At 43.1% G+C, this 23,644-nt stretch overlaps 1 protein-coding gene across 1 annotated transcript in view; it reads left to right on the top strand.

Moving 5' to 3' along the window:
* Positions 1-17,392, top strand: part of LOC143996516 (epidermal growth factor receptor-like) — an 83,561-nt gene extending 66,169 nt beyond the window's left edge. The window contains exons 11-13 of the mRNA XM_077491605.1: positions 1,926-2,122; positions 7,520-7,658; positions 16,726-17,392. Of these exons, the coding sequence (XP_077347731.1) occupies positions 1,926-2,122; positions 7,520-7,650 (328 nt within the window). The 3' untranslated portion in view covers positions 7,651-7,658; positions 16,726-17,392. The remainder of the gene's footprint in view (positions 1-1,925; positions 2,123-7,519; positions 7,659-16,725) is intronic.
* Positions 17,393-23,644: the final 6,252 nt, after the last annotated feature.

A 23,644-nucleotide genomic window follows, 5' to 3' on the forward strand; every position in this document is an offset into this window, starting at 1 on the left:
ACCCCACAATATGCGGAGAGGTCCTGACCATACCCACCAATGGTTCCAACGCCAGGGCAAAAAGCAGGGCGAAAGGTGACACCCCTGCCTGGTACCCCTATGCAGTGGAAAGGCCTCAGATAAAACCGCATTAATTCATATTCTTGCCTGAGGAGCCGCATTTAATTGCACCCAGGAGAGAAAGAATTTCCCCACCTGGAACTTCATCAAAACCACCCAAAGGTACTTCCACTCGATGCTGTCATAGGCCTTGACAGCTTTGAGGGAGAATACCGCTGTATTTCCAGGATTGTTTCCAGAATTATCAACTGGATATTCAAGAATAAACAATGTATATTTAGAGCAGTAGACCTAGCCGGTATAAATGCAGCAAATCAGAGACAGCTCCTGCCAACCGCGTGGCAAGGACCCTGGCCAACGGCTTAATGTCTGAGTTTATAAAGGAGATAGGCCTATAAGCGTCTGGTAGCACTGGGCTCTTTCCAGGTTTGGGTATTACTGCTATGACTGCCTCGTTCATAGATTGGGGGAGACCTCCAGAGCTTGCAGCAGTTTTCAAGGTATCTAGAAGAATAGAAAGGAGGGGCTCACTATATCTTTTATAAACCTCAGCTGATAGACCGTCTATCCCTGGAGACATACTGTTACCCATAGAGGTAACCACCTCAGTAAATTCATCCAATGTAATAGGAGCATTTAATAGCTGAAGAGTCCAAAAAGTGCACCAGTTCCTCCTCTGTGGGAGAGACCTTAGAGGTATACACAGCCTTAAAATAGTTGCTAAACACAGACTCCACTCGGTCCAAGTCATGGAAATTTCCCCAATGGGGCTCTGAATAGCATCTATTTGCTACTTAACCCGTTGTGCCTGAGAGATCACGGGCCAATAATTACCCTGTATTTTCCCCCTCCTTAAAGTAACATTGTTGCATAAAAAAAATTTTTTTTTTCAGCAACGGTGGAAACAGCCTGTAGATAAAGGGTCTGGGCTACCAACCAACTTTGTTCAGAAGCCAGTGTGGAGTAGAAATATAAAGTTCCTCAGATTTCTTAGCCTCAGTAAAAAACTGGTTTTCCCATTCTGCAGCTGTGCGATCTCTTAATTTTTGCATGTCCTGTCTAATCAATGTTACTTCTATCTTTACTCCTTTAAATTCAGTAGTGAAACTAGACAGGTTAGTATTACAGGAGGTGATTGCAGCAAAGATCTCTCTGAGAGTAGGCTCAGGGTCTTGAGTGTCAGGGATGCGCTGGGATTACTGCCTGAGGCTAGGATAGAAGGGGTACTTACTGTATCTCATTGAAGCTCAGCAGGGTCCTCTAGCCAGGCAGAATCAGTCTCCTCCTCAGCAGGGGGATCCAGAGGAGCCTCTACATGTGAAGTAGTTGGTTTGGCAGGAGTATCTTTGCCCAGTGTCTTGGAGAACAGTTTTGAGCTGCCTCTTTAGCTGACCGGGAGGAGCGGGTGCCATATTGGACCTCATGGTTGGGTTCTGTGTTAAGGTCTTTACACCCTTCTGAACATGCCACTGGGAAATCTCAGGATTTTAGACAGGAAGTTTTTGGCGTAGAGAGTCCTCAGCACGTCCTAGTCAATGTGCTGCAAGCCACACCCCCTAGGCGGATTTATTTCACCTCTGTGTATCAGCTCTGGCTAGTCACTTCACTGGGTATAGGTAAGAGCTTACAACCCCTTTAATGCACAAAGTAATGCTGTCTAAAGCCAAAACCATGTTTTATTTAATTTTAGATAAAATGATGAAGGGTTACAACTCCTGCTTAATTGCTGCCTGTGTCAACACTGGGGAGATTCACTCTCTTTAAAGCGGTTGTCTCCCTCCGCCTTCAAAAAAATAAAAATAAATAAAAAGGTCTTGCCTATGATAAACTTTAATGTAACAGGTCTTTTCTTCCTTATATTCTAGTGGAAATGTCTCTCTTCAGATAATAGGCCAAAAAATAACATCTCTGGGATTGCAGTCACTAAAAGAAGTGAGTGATGGTGATGTTGTAATTAAATATAACAAAAATCTTTGCTTTGCTGATTCCATCGACTGGAAGCCTATCTTCAGAACAAACCAACAGGCAAGAATTAGGAACAATGCCCTTGCCGAACAATGTGGTGGGTTTTAATTTATTTAAATTCTTTATTTTAAATTTTAAAAAAGTACTGTCATGCAGAAGTGTCAATGTCAAGATACTCACAGACACCTAAAAACGTTATGGAACCTCTTGATATTAAATAGTCAAACATGATTCATCTCCAAATGTGGACATCACTGCATTTTTAAGTATTCTCTGTAAGTTCTGTCAAATGTAAGAGGGGAACAATGGACTAGAAGAGGCAATCTGCCCTAATTGTTTGTAAACATACTGTACAGTGAGCTAAGCTAGTTCCGACTAAATATGTAAAGTTTGGATGATGGCATAAGGGACTAGTATAAAACCAAACAGAACAGCAACTCATAAAACCACAAGAGAGACCAAGGGGAAAAAATAAAGGGGGGAGGGAGTGTAGTTTAGAGCAGGCATCACTAAATAGCGAACTGTGGTCCAAACATGGACCGAATGATAGTTTTATCTGGACTCTGCCACTTAGCAGCCTGGATGTCCTCTCCCGGGTGCTATTCTCCTTCCCCTTTCCACTACCGCCACCACAGCATTCAGTCTTACAGGAGGTAGAAGGCAGATGGTGCATGTCTGGACAGAGGGTGGGAAGGGCTGTGGTGTGAAGTGGGGACAGGGGACACAGATGTGAAGGAGAGGGGGACTGTGATGTGAGGTGAAGGCTAAAAGACATTGTTGTAAAGGGTGAAGGTCTGCAATGTAAGGAGGGGGGCTGCGATGTGAAGGGGGGGACAGAGAACATTGAAGTATAGGAGACACTGTGATGTAAAGGGGGGCTGTATTGTAAAGCGGGGATGTGTTGTAAAATTGGGGGGCTTGGATGCAAAGGGGCGCTGTGATGTAAATAGGCACTGTAATGTAAAGAAGGGGCTGTATTGCAAAGGGGATGCTCTGATGTAAGGGGGGTGATGCAATGTAAAAGGGGGCACTATGTTGTAAAGGGGGAACTATGACGTAAAGGGGAGGTCTGAAGACACTGATGTAAAGTGAAACTGTAATGTAAGGGGGTGGGGCTTTGATAGGAAGGATCCGAGTCGTAGCTTAAACATGAGACTCTAACCTCTGCTGGATAAAAAGTTTTATGGCCGGACCTCTGTATGAATTTTAGTTCAATACCGCTGACCTAGAGGAAAGGGGGGGGGGGAGGGAAGAGAACTGCACATGAAAACGTTAGGAAGTGCTGAACTAGGCAAGTAAAAGGTCAAAGTTTGAGTAGTCCCTGTTAGGTTTCATGCCTTAGGTAGCCAACACTCCAGTAAATTAAAGTAAATTAATGTGGTCCAAAAGAACCACATTTTGTGAACTTGTTCCTCTTAGAATTGGCAGCCATCATCATTTCCTCCATGGTCTAAAGTTCATTAACTTTGGACAACCATAGGCTGATTGCTGGAGGTTTTGTTTTTCCCCCAATAAATTGGGATACAAGATTTGCCTGCATTTTGCAGATGCATTAACCACTTCCTAACCGCTCCATAGCTGAAAACGTCTACAGCGTGGCTCATTCATTCCGGGAGGGTGCCCATGGACGTAGCACTGTGATTTCTGTGTTCTTCAGACACAGCTGTCTGGACAGAGGGAGGGAGCTACCTAACTTTTCAAGACACAGCTGATCACATATAACTGCCCATCAGTGCAGCCTATCAGTGCCCATTAGTGCTGCCTATCTAGTGCCACATATCAGTGCATCCTCATCAGTGCCCATCATTGCTGCCACATCAGCGTCCATCAGTGCTGCCTCATTAGTGGCCATCAGTGCAGCCTTCAGTGGCCATCAGTGCAGCGTTATCGGTGCACATCATTGAAGGAGAAAATTACTTATTTGCAACATTTTATAACAGAAACTAAAATAAAAAATAAAAAAAATTCCATCCTTTTTTGTGTAGCAAAAAAATAAAAACCCAGCCATGATTAAATACTATCAAAAGACAGCTCTATCTGTCTCAAAAAAATGCTAAAAATTTCATATGAGTACAGTGTTGCATGACCGCGGAATTCTCATTCAAAGTGTGATAGTGCTGAAAGCTGAAAATTGGCCTGGTGGGGAAGGGGGTATAAGTGCCCAGTAAGCAAGTGGTTAAAAGAGATCATATGTAGCATTTCACTGACATTGGGATCAGGTGAAGACAATACACCGCTGGGTCATCCAGCATTAGGACAGCCATCAACTTTAGAATGACATGTGAAACATGTGATTCCTGGGCAAGACCAGAAGATATGAAGCATGGTGCTTAACTTTTTTGACATCTTCAATACAATGGAGAGCATTGAGGGACAAGTTTATGTAATATCTTGGGAATCCTATACCATCATGACAATATTGTATAACCTATTTCCTCTATAGCACAAGTGATAGACATTTTATGGGTCAACTGCCTCATCCTGTCCTTTTGTTGAACGGTAAAGATGACATTCTGTTCCTATTTCTCGAAATATTTTGGCTATATAACCTCAGGTGGGTGGGATAGATTACAATAAGATTGGAACAGGCCATGCTGGGGTGTTTCCAAACACAGTGCCTCAACTGCATGGGTGGTGGGGCAAGGACAATGATTTGCTCCTTAGTTGGGAGAGAAAATGGTGCAGTGGCATTGTTTGCCATAAGGGGAATGAAGGATCAAACACACCTTTTATCTTAGATGGTGGTTTCAACTTACCACCTGCAAGGAAATAGTGAGGATGATATCTGCACATTTGAAACAGGTAATGGAATGCCCCTTCCTGTATACTGATTTGAACTGTGGCCTACCACAGGATTCATGCAAGAATGTATTTGTTCATATAAGATGGACCGCCTGCCCCCCAGTGAAATATTTTAGGATCGAATCAATGAGCTGGTGCTGGTAAAGTGGCCTAATATTATCCTGTGGTAGCCAAGAGAGGCCCCCGAGTGCTATCTCTGTGAACACATGTTCTAATGGAGGAGAGAGATTTGTTTCTGGCAGCAGGCATTACTAGTATGGTGTCCTACTGCCAAGTACAGTATTAGAAAATAAGTATAACCCAGTACTACCATTAAATCTAATCCTTCTTCACCTGAACATTTAATTCAGTAAATTAAACTTTAAAACATCAATTTAAAGCCTAACTTTTTTTTTTTTTTTTTTTATATAAATTCTCTATTTTCAAACTACAATAGAGCAGAGCAAACATTTACAGAAATGAATATTATGAAATGACACACAGGTCAAATATCTTTCAATGCAAATGAAGAGGAAGTTCAAAGGCTCTGAGACATTCAAACTTATCGAAATTCAAAATATGTATGAAAGAGAACAGGCTCTATTCAAGTGCAATCGCCACCCTGACTCACATTTTTTCAGTTTTCTGTGGGTTGGGGGGAACAAGGGTATGGACAGTAGAGGATATTAGATTGGAAAAGTGTCAGGGATAGAGATAGAGAGAGAAAAAAAGGTGAGGATTGGGGATAGCTTTCCCAAATGTGGACTGCCAGCTCGTTCATGAGGGGTTAGAGTCCCTATAAAGGAACCACAGGGTCCATATTTTAAAATGTTTTTCCGTTTGTTCTCTGAGATTGGCCATCAGCTGCTCCATTAACTGTATGTTAGCTGGCCGATCCAACCAGTTTGCAATAGTAGGTGGAGAACATCTTTTCCATATGGCAGGTATACTTAGCTGCCTTAAGTAGATGTTTTAGAAGAGAGTTTTTGTAACATTTGATGGACAAAGCCAAAGTTTTTTTTTCCAATTTGAATAGGGTGTGAAAGGGTTAGAACATCTGTCATGGTTTTATTATACACTGTATATAATATCATCACCTGTTCAATATATGGCACTTGTACCACTGTTAAGAAAATGTAGTTTTTTACCCTATAGCAACCCCAAGGGGAATCCTTCTGTCCATTCTTTTAGTTTTCCATCATTTAAAAAAAATGTAATCAATGCTTCAATAGCACTTGTACTGTTTTTTTTTCTCCTGTCTTTATCATTTTCATTCTTTACTTTTGCCTTGGCACCTACCATACAAACGGTATATATTGAAAATTGTAGGATGCAATTATGTTGAATTTAAACTTTGTCACTTTAACCCACATGCTCCTCTGTTGGCATCAATAGAAATGCACATCTTTGCGCATTGTATTGCATGTTGCAACGTACATCAACACGTGTAATAAATGCATTTCAGGCTTTTCCATTGACCTCAATGAAAAATGTATGCATCTTATACGAGGTGTAACTTCACTCTATAGCTGTCAGAGTGACTTTTGTTGATTTATTAATTTTCAAGATTACCAGTTGTGGATTAGAATTTAGCAAATTTTGAATAGAACAAATTTTGAATTACTTGACCATCTCTAGACAAAATGACCCAGGGAAAACAGCTGCAGCATAGTATTAGCAGCAACCCAAAGCAGGATGATGCATTGCTCACAGATAACCTCCTAATGATTGACTGGGTTCCATGCTAATGATTACGCCAACAATTAACTTGGTTGAATCTACAGCAATCATAGCCCATTACATTTGTTTTTAACAGGGCTGGGCAAACTTAAGGGTTGGCACCCCTCAGCCATTTACTGTAGGGGTTTTACCATTGCACCCCCTGGGATGTTTACTAACAGCAAAATATTGTATATACAGTACTACTTATGGCATGTATGTGCTTATAAACTACTTGGATAAAAGATACATTTTTCAGAGTGGCGATTATACATGCATGATCCAACCACCGCGCAATATTTAATGATTAAGCTCTTGACAAAGCTGTATGCAAGAAACCATCTTTCCCCCTGCTGATAACTGTTAAGTGGACCAAAAATGTAGGAATTTTGGTGCTATACTGTAGTTACCAAATATTTATAGCTTTTCCTAAAATCTGTTTTAATTTCCTTTTTATTTTTTTCTATGCAAGTCTGATCACTTTGGATTATATGAATGTAAAAGCATGAATGCCAAGCAGATCCAAAGCTTTTGTAAAATAATGTATAGCTTTACTACCCTCAAAGAGTAATATATGTTCTTGAGAATCTCTTTTAATCATGCAATGGATAATTGGATAGTCATCCATTTATTTTTTATATATTTACTGGCTATTTATTATGTATGTTAATGTAGCAGATGCCCTGTATATCCTGTGGCCTAGCCAAGCTGGCCAAGGTTCTTCTGTGAGGGAGAAAAGTGGCTGTCAGTTTCTGCGGGGGAATTTCCCCCCTTCTCTTTTTTAGCGGGGGTAGCGCTACATTAGCATAGCTTGCATTTTCATATACACGGTTATTTCAAAAACCTTATTCTGCCTGATTTTCATACACAGGTATACTGGTGTGAGCTTTCTCTTTGTTTATATCTGATGGCCAGCCCTTCTTGCTGATAATTATTATTGAACAAACGTAATCTATGTGTTATCAGATTACTATTATTTTTTCTGTCTTTGTAGTTCTCAATGGAAATGTTTGTCATTCTTTATGCTCTGACCACGGCTGTTGGGGACCTGGTCCCAAGCAGTGTCTTTCTTATCATGAATATCAAGGAGGAGAAGAATGTGGGCAGTTCTGCAACACAATATAATAAACCAGGTAATTTCACCTTTACTTTAAATAACTGTTTTTAAAATGTTAAAAAATGTAAAGTTACACAAAAATTACACAAAGTGTGTAAAAAAATCCCAAAAACCTACACATTTTTTTCTCTTCTGGTACTGTGTATCATCACTGGGATTATCACCCACTTACATCCAGCACTCAGTAGTGCACCTGTATAAAGTACCAGTATTGTACTCAGCAAAATGGTGCCACTGTAAACGTCTCAGTCTCTTGTTCAGCAGCACAATGGGCCAAAAAATATTACTCCTTTACAATTGTAGTCTGTGATGTGTCTCTGGATATATAACTTCATCCCATCCCTCACTTTTTCCCAAAAATACTACCGTTCCTATACTATCCCCAGAAATAATACCAGACTCCACGCCGATAGGCTCTTCCAGTGTTCCTTGTCGCAATAATCCTTTCTAGCTTCTGATTGGAATATGAGCATGTTTAAAATGTACTGCTATAACCATTGAAGTCATTGAACTTCCACCAATGAGCTAAAATGCAGTTACTGTGAGTTATCATTGTTTGCATATCTGTACTTCTGCTTGCACTTTTTTTTTACTAAGCACTAAAGTATCTGTTAGAGGTTTTGTAACACTTGCTAAACAAGTAGGTGGTTTCCATAGAGATGTAAATGTTAAACAGACCAGAATGCAGTTAAGGCTATGTCTATTTAAGGAATGGATCAGACATCTAGGGGAACAAGTGATACCAGCAAATAGCAGACCATGCGTGGAAAGCAGGTCAGCTATGAATGCTGAGAAACATAGGTATACCAATCCATCGTAGTCAATGGTGTGACAAAACGCTTGAAGACAGTTTTGTCCCAGATTCTATCTCCTATGGTAAGGTGACCAGATTTTTAAAATGAAATCCGGGGACATATTTTTTTTTTTTTTACTAGTAATGGCGGCAATCAGCGCTCTCTGCCCATCGCCGCTGCCGCCTGCCTCACAGCCTGTCAAGTCTTACTCTTCAGGCCCCGGCTACTACTGGGTGGGGAGCGGAGTCAAATCACTCTCCCAGGGAAGGCAAGGAGATAAGCAGGTAGGCGGCTGGCCGGGACTTGAGCCAAGGCAGAAGAGCATGCGAGCAGAGATGTATGGGCATGCACCCAAAACTGAAAAAATATTCCCTCTGCTCCGACCAGCACATGATCATCAGAAAGGGGCACAGATAATGGAAAAAAAATACACTACCCTAAGCTAGTAGGAGCAGCAGATTTTGCACTGACAGACAGAAACCGGGGATGTCTGGCCACCCTATCCTATGAGGCACACAGCAGCCAGGCACACAGCAGTTCCACAGTCTCACAACACAAGAAACAGGTGGCGCATGCCTTTTTGTAGTTTAATGCTGATTTAACCACTTAAGCCCCAGACCAATTTGCAGCCAAAGGACAAGGCCCCTTTTTGGGATTCGGCACTGTGTCGCTTTAACTGAAAATTGCCCGGTCGTGCGACGTGGCTCCCAAACAAAATTGGCGTCCTTTTTTTCCCACAAATATAGCTTTCTTTTGGTGGTATTTGATCACCTCTGCGGTTTTTATTTTTTGCACTATAAACAAAAATAGAGCTACAATTTTGAAAAAACAATTCAATATTTTTTACTTTTTGCTATGATAAATATCCCCAAAAAATATATAAAAAAACATATTTTTCCTCAGTTTAGGCTGATACGTATTCTTCTACTTATTTTTGGTTAAAAAAAATCGCAATTCGCGATTATTGATTGGTTTGCGCAAAAGTTATAGCGTTTACAAAATAGGGGATAGTTTTATAGCATTTTTATTAATATTTTTTTTTTACTAGTAATGGCGGCGATCAAGGATTTTTATTGTGACTGCGACATTATGGTGGACACATCTGACATTTTTGACACATTTTTGGGACCATTCTCATTTATACAGCAATCAATGCTATTTAAATGCATTGATTCCTGTGTAAATGGCACTGGCAGTGAAGGAGTTAACCACTAGGGGGCAGCATAATGTTATGTATGACGTGATGTGTTTTTTTTTATTGTAGGGGCGTGGCCTGGCATGTGACGTCACTGATCGTCATTCCCTATAAAAGGGAAGAGACGATCGGTGACAGACACACAGGGAAGCACAGGCAGAGCTTTGTTTACACAGACCTCTCCTCGTTCTTCAGCTCTATGACCCAATCGCAGGACACCAGCGGCGAATGGGTCCGCTGGTCCCGCGGCCATGGTCATGGAGCACAGGACTGGGTTGGGAGCGCGCCTGCGGCCGCGTGCTTCCGACCCACGGCTGGGCACTTAAAGAATCATGTACTGGTACGTGATTGTGCCCAGCTGTGCCATTCTGCCAACGTATATTGGCGTGAGGCGGTCCTTAATTGGTTAACTTGGTTAGGATGCAGGGTGAGCCTTAGGTACAAAGTATAATAGAGAACACTATGAATGACTCTTTAGGGTGAAACCCCTCTTAAGACTAGAGACAGGTGAACTACAGCTCAGTGGACTCCAATGCATGGTCAAATCTGATCCACCAAATCTGGAACAGTCTTTTCAAGGGTTAACAAGGACAGTCACTAGGCTATTTTACTCTCTGGCCTTTACTCACTGTGCCATGTGTACTTAAGTGCTTTCCTGCAGTATCAGCCAAGTACTGTAACCCCCCCCCCCCCCCCCAGGCCAGATCTCCAAACTGCTCCCAGCAACTTTACATTTTAGTCTGTCAGCTCTTCCTGTGCTGGACCCCTGATGTTCTCCTGCATATTTCAGCTAAGTGACCCAAAGGGCCATCATGACAAGGACCCTGTTGTTCCAGGCCCCAACCTATTTATACACACATAAGCCCCCTACTAGTCACTCTTCCTCCCACAGATTAGCTGAGGCTATATGAATACACAAGTTAAGGGTCTGCCTCTTCCAACCCACCAAATGCTAGAACTCAATAGAAACCAGGGGAAGCAGTTGAGCCTGCAACCAGAAGAACCCAAAACAGTCAAAAGCAATCAGACGTTTACCCACTGGCTACAGAGGAGCCAAAAACTAGATTTGCTTTACTCCTACTAGCAGCTTAACTAGGAGGGTGCTAGACTGGCTATCTCCAAAGAGGTCAGTTACCCCCTTTGGGATTTGCCCAGACTTAACATGGAACAATATGGAACATATAATCATTAGATCAGTAAAAGCTGCACAGTAATTGGCAATATCATTATTGATGGCCATCACCAGATGCTGCATCTTTCCTATATTATTTCACACAACAGTAATAATAAGTATTATGGAGCCCAGCCTGACACAAACCGATATAACATTAAACATTTACTGAACACCTGGTGCCACCTCATGCCCCTAAACCTTCTCCAGCATAATCTGGCTACCTGGAAAGGGGATGCCTAGAATCATTCCATAGCTCCTTTCCTCCACCCTCCAACTACCTAATAGATCTACAAATCTCTGATAATCCATGTCAAGACAGGGGCCAGACCTAAAATTATAGCTAAAATGAGGTCTAACATATAACAATAAAACAGGTCAATTTCCACCTACCCAAATGCTTCCTTATCTGAAAACCCCATTAAAGATGCCATGGTAGCAATTCCTATCCTAAATTAATGGGTGGAAAAATTAGATGGAGGAATACCCAATTTGTATAAGCACATGCCATTAACTATCCAGAACCGCAATCTGCTAAAGTGAATCATAATGAACAAAAAAGTCATGTGATGGTGGGTGTATCGCAGAAACGCTCCTTTGATAAAGCTCTTGGGCAAAACTGTCTGCCACAGGCAAACAAGCACACTTTATTTTCCCAAATCCTTCTGATCCATTTTAGACTGCGTAAAATAATCGAAACACTGAAGTAGGTTATGACCATGTCTTCTGAGATTATACCTCCTGGGAATGTGTTACTCTTTGGAATGAATTTGCTGATCCAGAAAATTTCTGGAAAATGCCATGGAAAGGCAACTCAGAAGAGCAAGGTTTTAAATGGCTGAAAAAGAAAAAGTAGAAATTAAAGTTAATATGCATGATAGGATAATTTCCATTAAGGGACAGTGTGAAACAGGGTTGAAGGCTAGATATTTCTAACAATTGTCTCTTGGACAAAAAATTCCCTTGTTATGTCCTTCCAGCCTAGTAAGCAATACCAAATCATTAATGCTAACATCAGTTTCTTGCCAATGGGTCCTGATCTGCCTTTGTTCTGTAAAACCAACCAGCAGACTCCTCTCTTGGAAGTTGCTAATGCTCAGGATCAGCACTGGCAACAAACTGAAAGGGTGATGGCTTATGTAAAAATGTTAACAGCATGGCAGTCAAACCCAAGATCATTATGAAGGGACATGAGCTGAGTCCACTCCTCCACCTTCATTTGTGTTCCAAACCTACTTAGGAAGCTCTCCTATGGTCCATCAGGTCAGTTGTTGACACTGTGGGCCTGCTGCAGGACTCAGCATTTAACATGATTGTTTGTTTGGAGTTGAAGCTGCTTCAAGCCTGGGTGTATCCAAAGAGGTCACTGAACCCTTCCTTTGCTCTCTTTTAAGGTCGCTTGAACTTCCACAACCCCTTCTAACTTTGTCAAATCTTGAATTTTTGCCTTCCTGAGTTGGGTGATTCAAAGGAAGGGTTCTTCTGAAGACTTACCATTTTAAAGATTTTTCCAGCAGCCAGGGCCCCCCTTTCCTTAAGGTCTAGAGGCCTTCATTCTATACATATGTAGCGGCCATAACCCATTGCAGGGCGGCCTTGACTTATTGGGCTTACCAGTTACCTTCTCTTGGCCTGCTCTTCCACGTCTAGAGGTTCCCAGGGTTGATACCCAACAACTTGAATGCTGACACAGATGAAGTCCTCTTTAAAAGGTTTTATTTTGCAGCAATAACTTTCAATAACACAGTCTCTTAGGGAACAGAGGGCACGGGTGAAGAACTCAGGCACCTTGAACTGCAAGTCTAGCAAAGTCTCTATTTCCACCCAGAGAGTAGCCACTCGCAGCTGGGTACTTCAAGGCTGAACAGATCTCTAGCCAGAGATCATGGCAGTCAGTACATTGACTCAAAACTTGAACAATCCTACGAACGTGTATTAGTTGCAACTAAGGGTAAACAGGAACCTTTTTCCTCCGTACCTGGAATGTTTCCCATCTCCTCAATAGTACTGGAAAAACGTGAATTTGTCAATGTCCTTCCTAACCCAGTAACCAGGCACTTCCCACCCACTTGCCGTCCCTCCTCTGAAGAGTCCTCCCCCAGTTACTTCCACGAGCTGTGGCACCTCTCCAAGCCGAGAGCACATCTGGACACCTTGAATCCTCCCTCAGTTACTGTGCCTCAGACCAGCCAGTTCCGAGACTCGGGAACAGACGGATCCCTACCCCAGACCAGGCAGTTCTATTAGGGGCCACTAACAGGAACATGTTGCGGGATGTTGGATACCCCGTGACCGGGACCCCTCACGGGCTACCCCAGTCCTGGAACCAGAACAGACCACACGGGTCTCATGAACACCTCTCCCCGAACCACGTGACCCACACCTCTTAAGTACCCCTTCCCAGACTCCTCAGTAGGCCGTGGCACTCCCACTGATTGGTTCCGAGAAGGCTGATACCCAAACATCCAACCAGACCTGGTTCTGGCCTGTCATGTGCACCTCACATGACCAGGCAGAACTTCCAAACACAGCCTGGCCAGACTGGTGTTAAGGTCTAACCTACAGAATCACCCTCAGAACCCCTACTGTTCTGAGGCAAAAACTAAATTTACATGCGTATGACATTTTGTCCAAAATGTCATCCGCTACACATGTATTAACCTCCCCAAAAGAAACATGCACTGTAGCCAAGTTAGCTAAAGATTCATTCATCCTTTCCTGTGTAACTTGCATTACTATACATAAGGCTACAAATAAAACAAGTTATACATATATTTAGTAAATTAGCCATTCTAGTGCAGGCATTTGCCCTTGTAGCCTTTCTACAGACTTTATTGTTTGTGCCCATTGTTACACATATTTCCCATAATATGGTTACCTGTAATATGTTCTAAATTGTTTGTGATTAAAGTGATTGTAAAAATACCAAACATGTCACACTCACCTGCTCTGTGCAATGGTTTTTCACAGAACAACCCCAAACCTCCTCTTCTGGGGTCCCCGCGCTGACACTCTGAGCTCCTCCTCGTCTCTGTGTGCCACCATAGGAACTCACCTTCTATAGTAGCACATGTGCAGTGTCGATCCTGAGGTGTGTTCTGTGTGTCTATTGACACACACAAAGTGCGGCTTTGCTCCGCCCCCTGCTCCCTCGTCACTGGGATAGATTGACAGCAGCAGGAGACAATTGCCTCCACAGCTCCTACTGATCCAGTGAAAATGGAGAGAGCGGAGATAGATGCTGCTCTTGGTCACATCACTTGATCGAGATTTGGCCCAGTTAAGTATTTTGGGGGAGCTGGGGGAAGAAAGAGCTGACAATGCAGAGAATGCATTAACAATGCATTCATGTAAAAAACCTTCAGCCTTTACAACCATTTTAAGGCCTTTTACACTTTGTCTTTAGCTTGTAGAGGAACAGAATTTACAATATTGCTTTAAGAGCATTTGCAAACCTTTAGCCATCTAAGAGAATTTCGTAAAGCCTTTTTAAACCCAATGTATAATCCCATCATAACCTGTCAGGTTATAGTGTCTTGTTTCTTTCTGTGCAAGCCTTACACCTAAGAAGTCATCATTTCCATACACTGCATAGATGGTGGCCAGTGAGCCTAAAATAGCTGTATGTTGTTTGTTGTAAATGCCACTATAACAAGATATCTTAAATGTGTTAATCCGAGTACCCAAATAAGAAAATTATTACTGTACCAAGTAATATTACCAAAATGAAAGCAGTCAATTAATTATTAAGCTAGGTTCACACTGCTGCAATCCGATTTTGGTGCGATTATGTAGTATGTGGTTTGCATATTCTATGGGGCCAAAGTAGTGCCAGAATTGCACCATAGTAGTATAGCAATCTTTTCCAAAATCGTGCCATGCTGAGTTGCATTGATGTGAACAGGCACCATTGAAAACAATGTGATTTGTTCTGTGCAACTCTGAAATCACACTAGTGTGAATGGAGCCTAAATCTCAGTGTTCTCTCTTTTTTAAAGCAGAAAAGTGAAAAGATAATATAACACAAAAATATTATTATAATCAAAACAGGTAATAGATTCCTGAGCATCATTCCAATATACATGCTCATACATATCCAAAATCTATTTAAGGGAGAATTCTATACAAATATAAAGCATAAATTAATACAGCTCTGCATTCATAATACATCATGAAATGTTTTGTAATTGCAAGCCACGTAAGTACCTGAATTTGACTTGGTATTAGTCTCTTTCAGTCCCTGGACAACAGTGCTCAGATCTTGTCTGTGCAACTCTCCACCTCTGCCTTGAGAGTGTGTGAGAGCTATAGTCCCCCATATGTGTCAGGGCAGTCCATCAGCATGTGAATTGGAAAGAAGAAAGAGGTGGAGGAGTAGAGGGGGGAAATGGGGAAAGAAGAGGGAGAGATCACATTAGCAAGATTCGCCAACTACTACCCCCATAGCACTTATACCCCTCCTTTTAAGCTTGCCTGATATTTTTCTGGGGGGAGGTGATACTTATTTGGGGAAGGGTACGCAGCTTATGGCTGACGGATTGTACATTTTATTGTTGCTGTTGCAAGGCCTTAGAAATGACCACCTCTATGTTCTGCTGGCCGCTCTTCACTCTGTTTTGTAGAATAGCAGGAAGCCTTTGGCTTTGTTTTTTCTTCCTGCAGCCAAGCTTCAAGGGTCCTGACTATATTGAAAGAAATATAAAAAAACCCAACTGGCTGCTGAGTGCCTGGCAAGAGAAAGAATATGCTGGCAAAGCAGAGAAACTACAGATATGCCTGGCCTCTGCTATACACAGCCCAACCACAGCATCAATACCAAAAAATGCAAAAAATAAATAAAAAAATAAAATAACTGCAGGTGGCAATTTGCCAGTCTGGTCAGAAAATTTCCAATAAATTATATAGGGGAGTGGTTGCAGTACAAATAGCTTGGAAAAAGAGGGCTTAGCCCTTGTACACACGGTCAGAGAATCCGTCGGAATGTGTCCTATCGGACCGTGTCGTCAGATAATCCGACTGTGTGTGGTATGCATCGGACTGATTCCGTCGGAATATCCGTCGGACCCAATTTTCCAACATGTTGGAAATATTTCCCGACCAACTGGGCCGGTCGGACACACTCCAATCATGTGTAGCGAATTTTGATCGGACCAAGTGCCACGCATGCTCAGATCAAATTCCTACATCAAAGCTATTGGCTACTAGCCTGAATGTAGTCCCATCTACGTCATCACGTTCTGAAAGATCAGATTTTTCGACAACTTAGTTCGACCGTGTGTATGCAACAGTTTCGGACAAGATCCGACGGACAAAATCCGACTGAGAAAATCAGTGTGTACAGGGGCTTAGACTGCAAGACTTGGGTGTGATTGCCTGCACAATATTCATGGCTATTCTCCTTCAAATAAAAACATTCAAATTTTTTTTTTGTCTCTTCTTTTTATATTGCAGCTTACGCAAGCTGTTTCCCCACTGTCCAGTCACTGTAATATACTTGTGCCTATAGTCTCTCATATGATACAAGGTTACGTTTATTGCATGTTAAAACCTGTCTTGTTTTTTTCTATTTGCCGCCTATTTAAGTGCTTGGGTACTGTCCTGAGGCTAGCCAATTTCTAGCAAACCCATACCTGGTGTCTATATTTAGAAAATATTAAGAATAATTGGGGGTACCGGGATAGGTGGATCTTCTGTTGCAGGTTTGAAGTATTTTTGTGCTACATTTGCATGGATATATAGCCACAGTGTAAATGGCAGTGGCAAGACTCTGATTCCTGCTGCTGTTTTTGGCATACTGTGCTCAAAAGGTTGCCTACCCCTGTATTTGACTATTTTCACAAATTAGTATTAATATAATATTGTTGACGTGCAGGCCAGAATTCTAAAATTTTGACTGACATTTTTTCCTTCATTTAATTTTTAGGTGGCATGTCAGCAAAAGATGGCATATCAGACCTGCTCATCCTGCTTTTCATCATTATATTAACATCATTGCAATAATGTCAGTTTTAAATGATTTTGGTTCACTTAACAAGCAATATAAATGATAAAATCAGTTTAACTGATTTTGGAAAAGGTTTAGTATACATTTTAACATGACAGAGTCAGTTTTCATTTGAAAATCTGATAAGGATCTCAATACAGTAAATGTGGTGCCCAACCATTTCTATTTTACATTCTTTAATTCCACCTTTATACTTTTTATTTAACTCTAATTACTTGTCCTTTTTCTCTCCTTGATCTGTGCCCAAGGCACTTATCCTTGCTGGAGAATTGTAGTTCTCTTTTCTAACCCTATCTTAATTTTCTATTTCTCGTCTCACTGTAAACATTTGTTGGCTAACAAGTTATAGTCCATTGTGACATACAATTCTTGATGCTTCTTTATTGTATTATAAGGTTAAATGTCATCAATGAGTTTACTTTAGACTGATTTTCCTTTTAATATATACATGAAAGGTATTCAAAGCAATACATGTCTGAATGCTTAACATGTGTCACATAAAGAATTATATGTCTTTTTTGTTGTATTTACTTTATGCTATGCAATAAATCTTATAAACATTTCAATTAAAATGAAAGGAAACCAATTGTGATTAATATTGGTGTTAATTTAGAGTGTGTGCATATATTTTTTACTCGATTAGAAAGGATCCTGGAGTGGGGCTTTAAGAGAAACTATAATAGCAAGTTTTAATTTTTTTTAAAGCAGCTGTAAAAAATAATGTTGCCCCTGCAGGTTAATGTCATAATACGCTATATGCATCACATACTAGCACATTATGACAGACTTACCTAAAAAAACAAAGTCCTTTAGTGGCTCGCTGTCACTGCTGTTGGTGGCCATTTGAATGCCTGGGTTGAGATTAAGTCACTCCCACGCATGTGCACGGGAGTCATGATTGCAGTATTGTTCCCTGAATTGACAGTGTAAACTGTATATACCGTATATACTCGAGTATAGGCCGACCCGAATATAAGCCGAGGCCCCCAATTTACCCCCAAAAAAACTGGCAAACTTATTGACTCGTGTATAAGCCGAGGGTGAGACATGCCTGTCCATCCCTGTGTGTGTGTCCGTCCATCCCTGTGTGTCCGTCCATCCCTGTGTGTCCGTCCATCCCTGTGTGTCCGTCCATCCCTGTGTGTCCGTCCATCCATCCCTGTGTGTGTGTGTGTCCATCCATCCATCCATCCCTGTGTGTGTGTGTCTCCATCCATCCATCCATCCATCCCTGTGTGTGTGTGTCTCCATCCATCCATCCATCCATCCATCCCTGTGTGTGTGTGTCTCCATCCATCCATCCATCCATCCCTGTGTGTGTCTCCATCCATGTGTGTGTGTGTGTGTGTGTGTGTGTGTGTGTGTGTGTGTGTGTGTGTGTGTGTGTGTGTGTGTGTCCAGCCTACCTTTGTCCCGAGCCTCCGTCCCGTGCCTTGCCTCCTTGCCTCCGTCCCGTGCCGTGCCTTGCCTCCTTGCATCCGTCCCGTGTCGTGCCTTGCCTTGCCCCCGTCCCGTCCCGTCCCGTGCCGTGCCGTCCCGTGCCCTCTTCGTCGGCGGCCATTGTAAAGTTCAAAAGCTGCGCCGCCGCCTTCGCCTGTGATAGGCGGAACACTGAATTTCCCAGCAGCCTGTGTTCCGCCTATCACAGACGTCGTATCATCCTCGTCCGTAGTACGAGGATGATACGACGTCCGTGATAGGCGGAACACAGGCTGCTGGGAAATTCAGTGTTCCGCCTATCACAGGCGAAGGCGGAGCCGGAGGCGCGGCTTTTGAATAGAATGGCCGCTGTCTGTCTGCTCGACACGCTGATCGAGCGGGCAGACAGCGATGACTCGAGTATAAGCCGAGGGGGGCACTTTCAGCCTCAAAAAAGAGGCTGAAAATCTCGGCTTATACTCGAGTATATACGGTATATATATATATATATATGTATGTATATGTATATATATATATATATATATATATATACACACACACACACACACACACACACACACAATATTGTCACAGTATTAGTATTGGGACACCTGCCTTTACACGCACATGAATTTTAATGGCATCCCAGCCTTAGTCCGTAGAATTCAGTATTGAGTTGGCCGACCCCCTGCAGCTATAACAGCTTCAAAACTTCTGGGAAGGCTGTCCAGAAAGTTTAGGAGTGTGTCTATCGGTCAGCTGGGGGAGGATGTGATGTGGGAAAGCTGGGGGAGGAGCCCGAGGCGGTGTCTGTGAGGACGGAAGGGGAGGCAGGAGATCCATGGCAGCAAGTCTGATGCAGATGCTGGTGAAGTGGGATAGAACACTGTGTTAGAGGACAGCACATGGTGACCCCCGCAGATGCCTATCCCCCATGATATTGGATCAGGAGACCAAGGAGGAGCGACTGATAGATCGGGGTGGACAGCAGTAAAGGATGCAGGAAACTGAACAGGGGTATGTGAGAGATATCCCTGGTTCAATCAAAAAAATGGCTGCAAGAGAAAACACCTGATCCTGAGACCCCACAAGTGACTGTTGGTTGCTGGCCTCCCCTCTGTCTCCTCCATACGCCCCCCCTCTTATCTCTGCCTTTGTGTCCTCTGTATATTATGCTCTGCATACTACCCTCCAGAGCCCCTAGGTTATCCAGCGCTGTTGCATCGTGAACTGTGTTTGAACTGTGTTTGCTGTGGAAGCTAAAGAGATTTGATGACTAACTGAGGGAGAGATGCAGCAGCTGGGGCTGGCTAAAATTTAACTGACTGGAGACATAAGAGAGGTCTTGATGGAGCAATGATTCTTTTTGAAACCTATGAATCTATGAGAGCTACGGAATTGAAATGTTTGTAAGAACGTACCAATGAGAGGACTTGTTTAAATGTCAATGATTGCCTAATAACCCTAGGAGTGGCTCAATTGATTAAATGCTGGAATTACTGGAAACTGCTAAACTGATAGTTGAAACTAGTACCGTATATACTCGAGTATAAGCCGAGATTTTCAGCCTCTTTTTTGAGGCTGAAAGTGCCCCCCTCGGCTTATACTCGAGTCATCGCTGTCTGCCCGCTCGATCAGCGTGTCGAGCAGACAGACAGCGGCAATTCTATTCAAAAGCCGCGCCTCCGGCTCCGCCTTCGCCTGTGATAGGCGGAACACTGAATTTCCCAGCAGCCTGTGTTCCGCCTATCACGGACATCGTATCATCCTCGTACTACGGACGAGGATGATACGACGTCTGTGATAGGCGGAACACAGGCTGCTGGGAAATTCAGTGTTCCGCCTATCACAGGCGAAGGCGGCGGCGCAGCTTTTGAACTTTACAATGGCCGCCGACGAAGAGGGCACGGGACGGCACGGCACGGGACGGGACGGGGGCAAGGCAAGGCACGACACGGGACGGATGCAAGGAGGCAAGGCACGGCACGGGACGGAGGCAAGGAGGCAAGGCACGGGACGGAGGCTCGGGACAAAGGTAGGCTGGACACACACACACACACACACACACACACACACACACACACACACACACACACACACATGGATGGAGACACACACAGGGATGGATGGATGGATGGATGGATGGAGACACACACACACAGGGATGGATGGATGGATGGATGGAGACACACACACACAGGGATGGATGGATGGATGGATGGAGACACACACACACAGGGATGGATGGATGGATGGACACACACACACACAGGGATGGATGGACGGACACACAGGGATGGACGGACACACAGGGATGGACGGACACACAGGGATGGACGGACACACAGGGATGGACGGACACACACACAGGGATGGACAGGCATGTCTCACCCTCGGCTTATACACGAGTCAATAAGTTTGCCAGTTTTTTTGGGGGTAAATTGGGGGCCTCGGCTTATATTCGGGTCGGCCTATACTCGAGTATATACGGTACTGAGTTTTAAGCTCACTTAAGGACTAAGTATTGATACAGCTTAGTACTGACTGAAAAGGTTATGAACTATGCTAGGAACTAAGCTGCAAATTAAGTGATGAACTCTGCGATTTAACTATGCGATAAGTTCGGAGCGATATCTACTGGAGAGTAACTTTCCTTCCTGTGGTGGATAGCAGCTGATTAGATAATTGGGTTAAGCTAATATAGAGCTGCAAAAGCATAAGGACATTCCTTTTTTTTCTTCCCCCCCCCCCCCCTCTGCGTTTTTTTTTTTCCTTCGTATCTTCCCGCCTCTCTTACGTTATACAGAGACCGGGAAAGAGGGATGAATGGTACGTTTTTCATAGGTTCTTTATAGGATTTTCATAGGTGCCCCAGCAAAATAAAATACAAAAAAAAAAATCCACCAAGTTGCAGAATTTTCAATTCCATCTAAACTAGGGGGCCTGAAAGGGTTAAGTGACTGGAGACATAAGAGAGGTCTTGATGGAGCAATGATTTTGTCTGAAAACTATGAATCCAGGAGTGGCTCAATTGATTAAATGCTGGAAGTACTGGAAACTACTAAACTGATAGTTGAAACTAGTACTGAGTTTTAAGCTCACTTAAGGACTAAGTATTGATACAGCTTAGTACTGACTGAAAAGGTTATGAACTATGTTACGAACTAAGCTGCAAATTAAATGATGAACTCTGCGATTTAACTATGCGATAAGCTCGGAGCGATATTTTCTGGAGAGTAACTTTCCATTATGTGGTGGATAGCAGCTGATTAGACAATTGGATCAAGCAGAAATAGAGCTGCAAAAGTATAAGGACATTCCCCTTTTTTTTTTTTGTTCCTTATGCGTTTTCTTTTTTTTTTTTTCCTCTCTCTCTACGTGTCCTCCCGCCCCTCTTACGCTATATAGAGATCGGAAAAAAGGGACGAAGGGTACGTTTTGTTTTTTTATTGTTCCTTTACAGGATCTTTACAGGTGCCCTAATAAAAAAAAAAAAGTAAAAAAAAAAAAAAAATCCATCAAGTCGCAGAATTTTTAATTCTTAAAGCAAAAGTGAAGAGAAGTATTCCATCTAAACTAGGGTGCCTGAGAGGTAAAACGGCAGGATATTCTTCTCTCCCCTTGCCCCTCCATTCAAATCAATAAAAGCAAAGATTGGAACCGAGAGTTACTCCCCTCTATACAGGACAACTATTTTGTCAAACAAGATAAGTGAACAAGATACATGATGAGGGGAAGATCACATAAAACAACAGAACCTAAAACCCAGAGGGAGAGTTTAAATACTAGTGTAACAGCTAGTTCAATACAAAAATACTTGACAACTAAAGAGGGTAACCAAAAAAGCCCAGATGTAGAAAAAAAAACATCCTTGCCAACCAAAAACGCAAAAAAGGAAATGGCTAAGTTAAAAGGAGCCCAAGGAGATAAAACAAGAGAAGAAACACAAACAGAGAGAGAGATGGAAACTTACGAGGGGGACGGGGAAGAATAGCGAAGTATAGCTCAAATGCCCACGAAGATCGAGATGATGGTAATGTTTGAAAGGATGGAAAGTTTAATTAAGAGTGAGATTACAAATGTCCGGATGGATCTGGGCCATTTGCTGCGGAGAGTAGAAGAGGCTGAGGAGAGAACTGAGAAACAAACACAAGAAATCGCAGAATTAAAATCGCAAGTGAAAGCACTGCAAATAAACCAAAGAAATACCTTCTATAAAATGGAAGCACAGGAAAATCAAAATAGACGCCAAAATCTAAGGATAAGAGCCCTCCCAGAGCAAAATGGAGAGAAACTGGAAGAAAAAATAAGGAAAATATTTAACCCCCTACTAGGACGAGAAGAGGACGAGGAGTTAAAGATCGATAGAGTACCGTATATACTCGAGTATAAGCCGAGATTTTCAGCCTCTTTTTTGAGGCTGAAAGTGCCCCCCTCGGCTTATACTCGAGTCATCGCTGTCTGCCCGCTCGATCAGCGTGTCGAGCAGACAGACAGCGGCCATTCTATAATTCAAAAGCCGCGCCTCCGGCTCCGCCTTCGCCTGTGATAGGCGGAACACTGAATTTCCCAGCAGCCTGTGTTCCGCCTATCACGGACATCGTATCATCCTCGTACTACGGACGAGGATGATACGATGTACGTGATAGGCGGAACACAGGCTGCTGGGAAATTCAGTGTTCCGCCTATCACAGGCGAAGGCGGCGGCGCAGCTTTTGAATTTTACAATGGCCGCCGAGGCGCCGACGAAGAGGGCACGGGACGGAGGCAAGGCAAGGCACGGCACGGGACGGGACGGAGGCAAGGCACGGCGGCGAGGCACGGAGGCAAGGAGGCAAGGCACGGGACGGAGGCTCGGGACAAAGGCTCGGGACACAGGTAGGCTGGACACACACACACACACACACACACACACACACACACACACACACGGATGGATACACACACACACAGGGATGGATGGATGGATGGAGACACACACACACAGGGATGGATGGATGGATGGATGGATGGAGACACACACACACAGGGATGGATGGATGGATGGACACACACACACACAGGGATGGATGGACGGACACACAGGGATGGACGGACACACAGGGATGGACGGACACACACACAGGGATGGACAGGCATGTCTTACCCTCGGCTTATACACGAGTCAATAAGTTTGCCAGTTTTTTGGGGGGTAAATTGGGGGCCTCGGCTTATATTCGGGTCGGCCTATACTCGAGTATATACGGTACATAGAATTAGAAAGCCTCTAGGAATGAAGGAGGAGACCCCACGAGATGTCATTGTTAAATTCCATCGGTATACAGATAAGGAGAAAATATGGAGGAACCTCAGAGAGAGACACCCGTTGCAATACGAGCAAACAACTTTGCAAGTATTTGCGGACTTGTCAAGTGAAACA

This window comes from Lithobates pipiens, unplaced genomic scaffold (assembly GCF_037356315.1).
Source record: "Lithobates pipiens isolate NorthernLeopardFrog02 unplaced genomic scaffold, aLitPip1_a1.2 Scaffold_19, whole genome shotgun sequence".
NCBI lineage: Eukaryota > Metazoa > Chordata > Amphibia > Anura > Ranidae > Lithobates > Lithobates pipiens.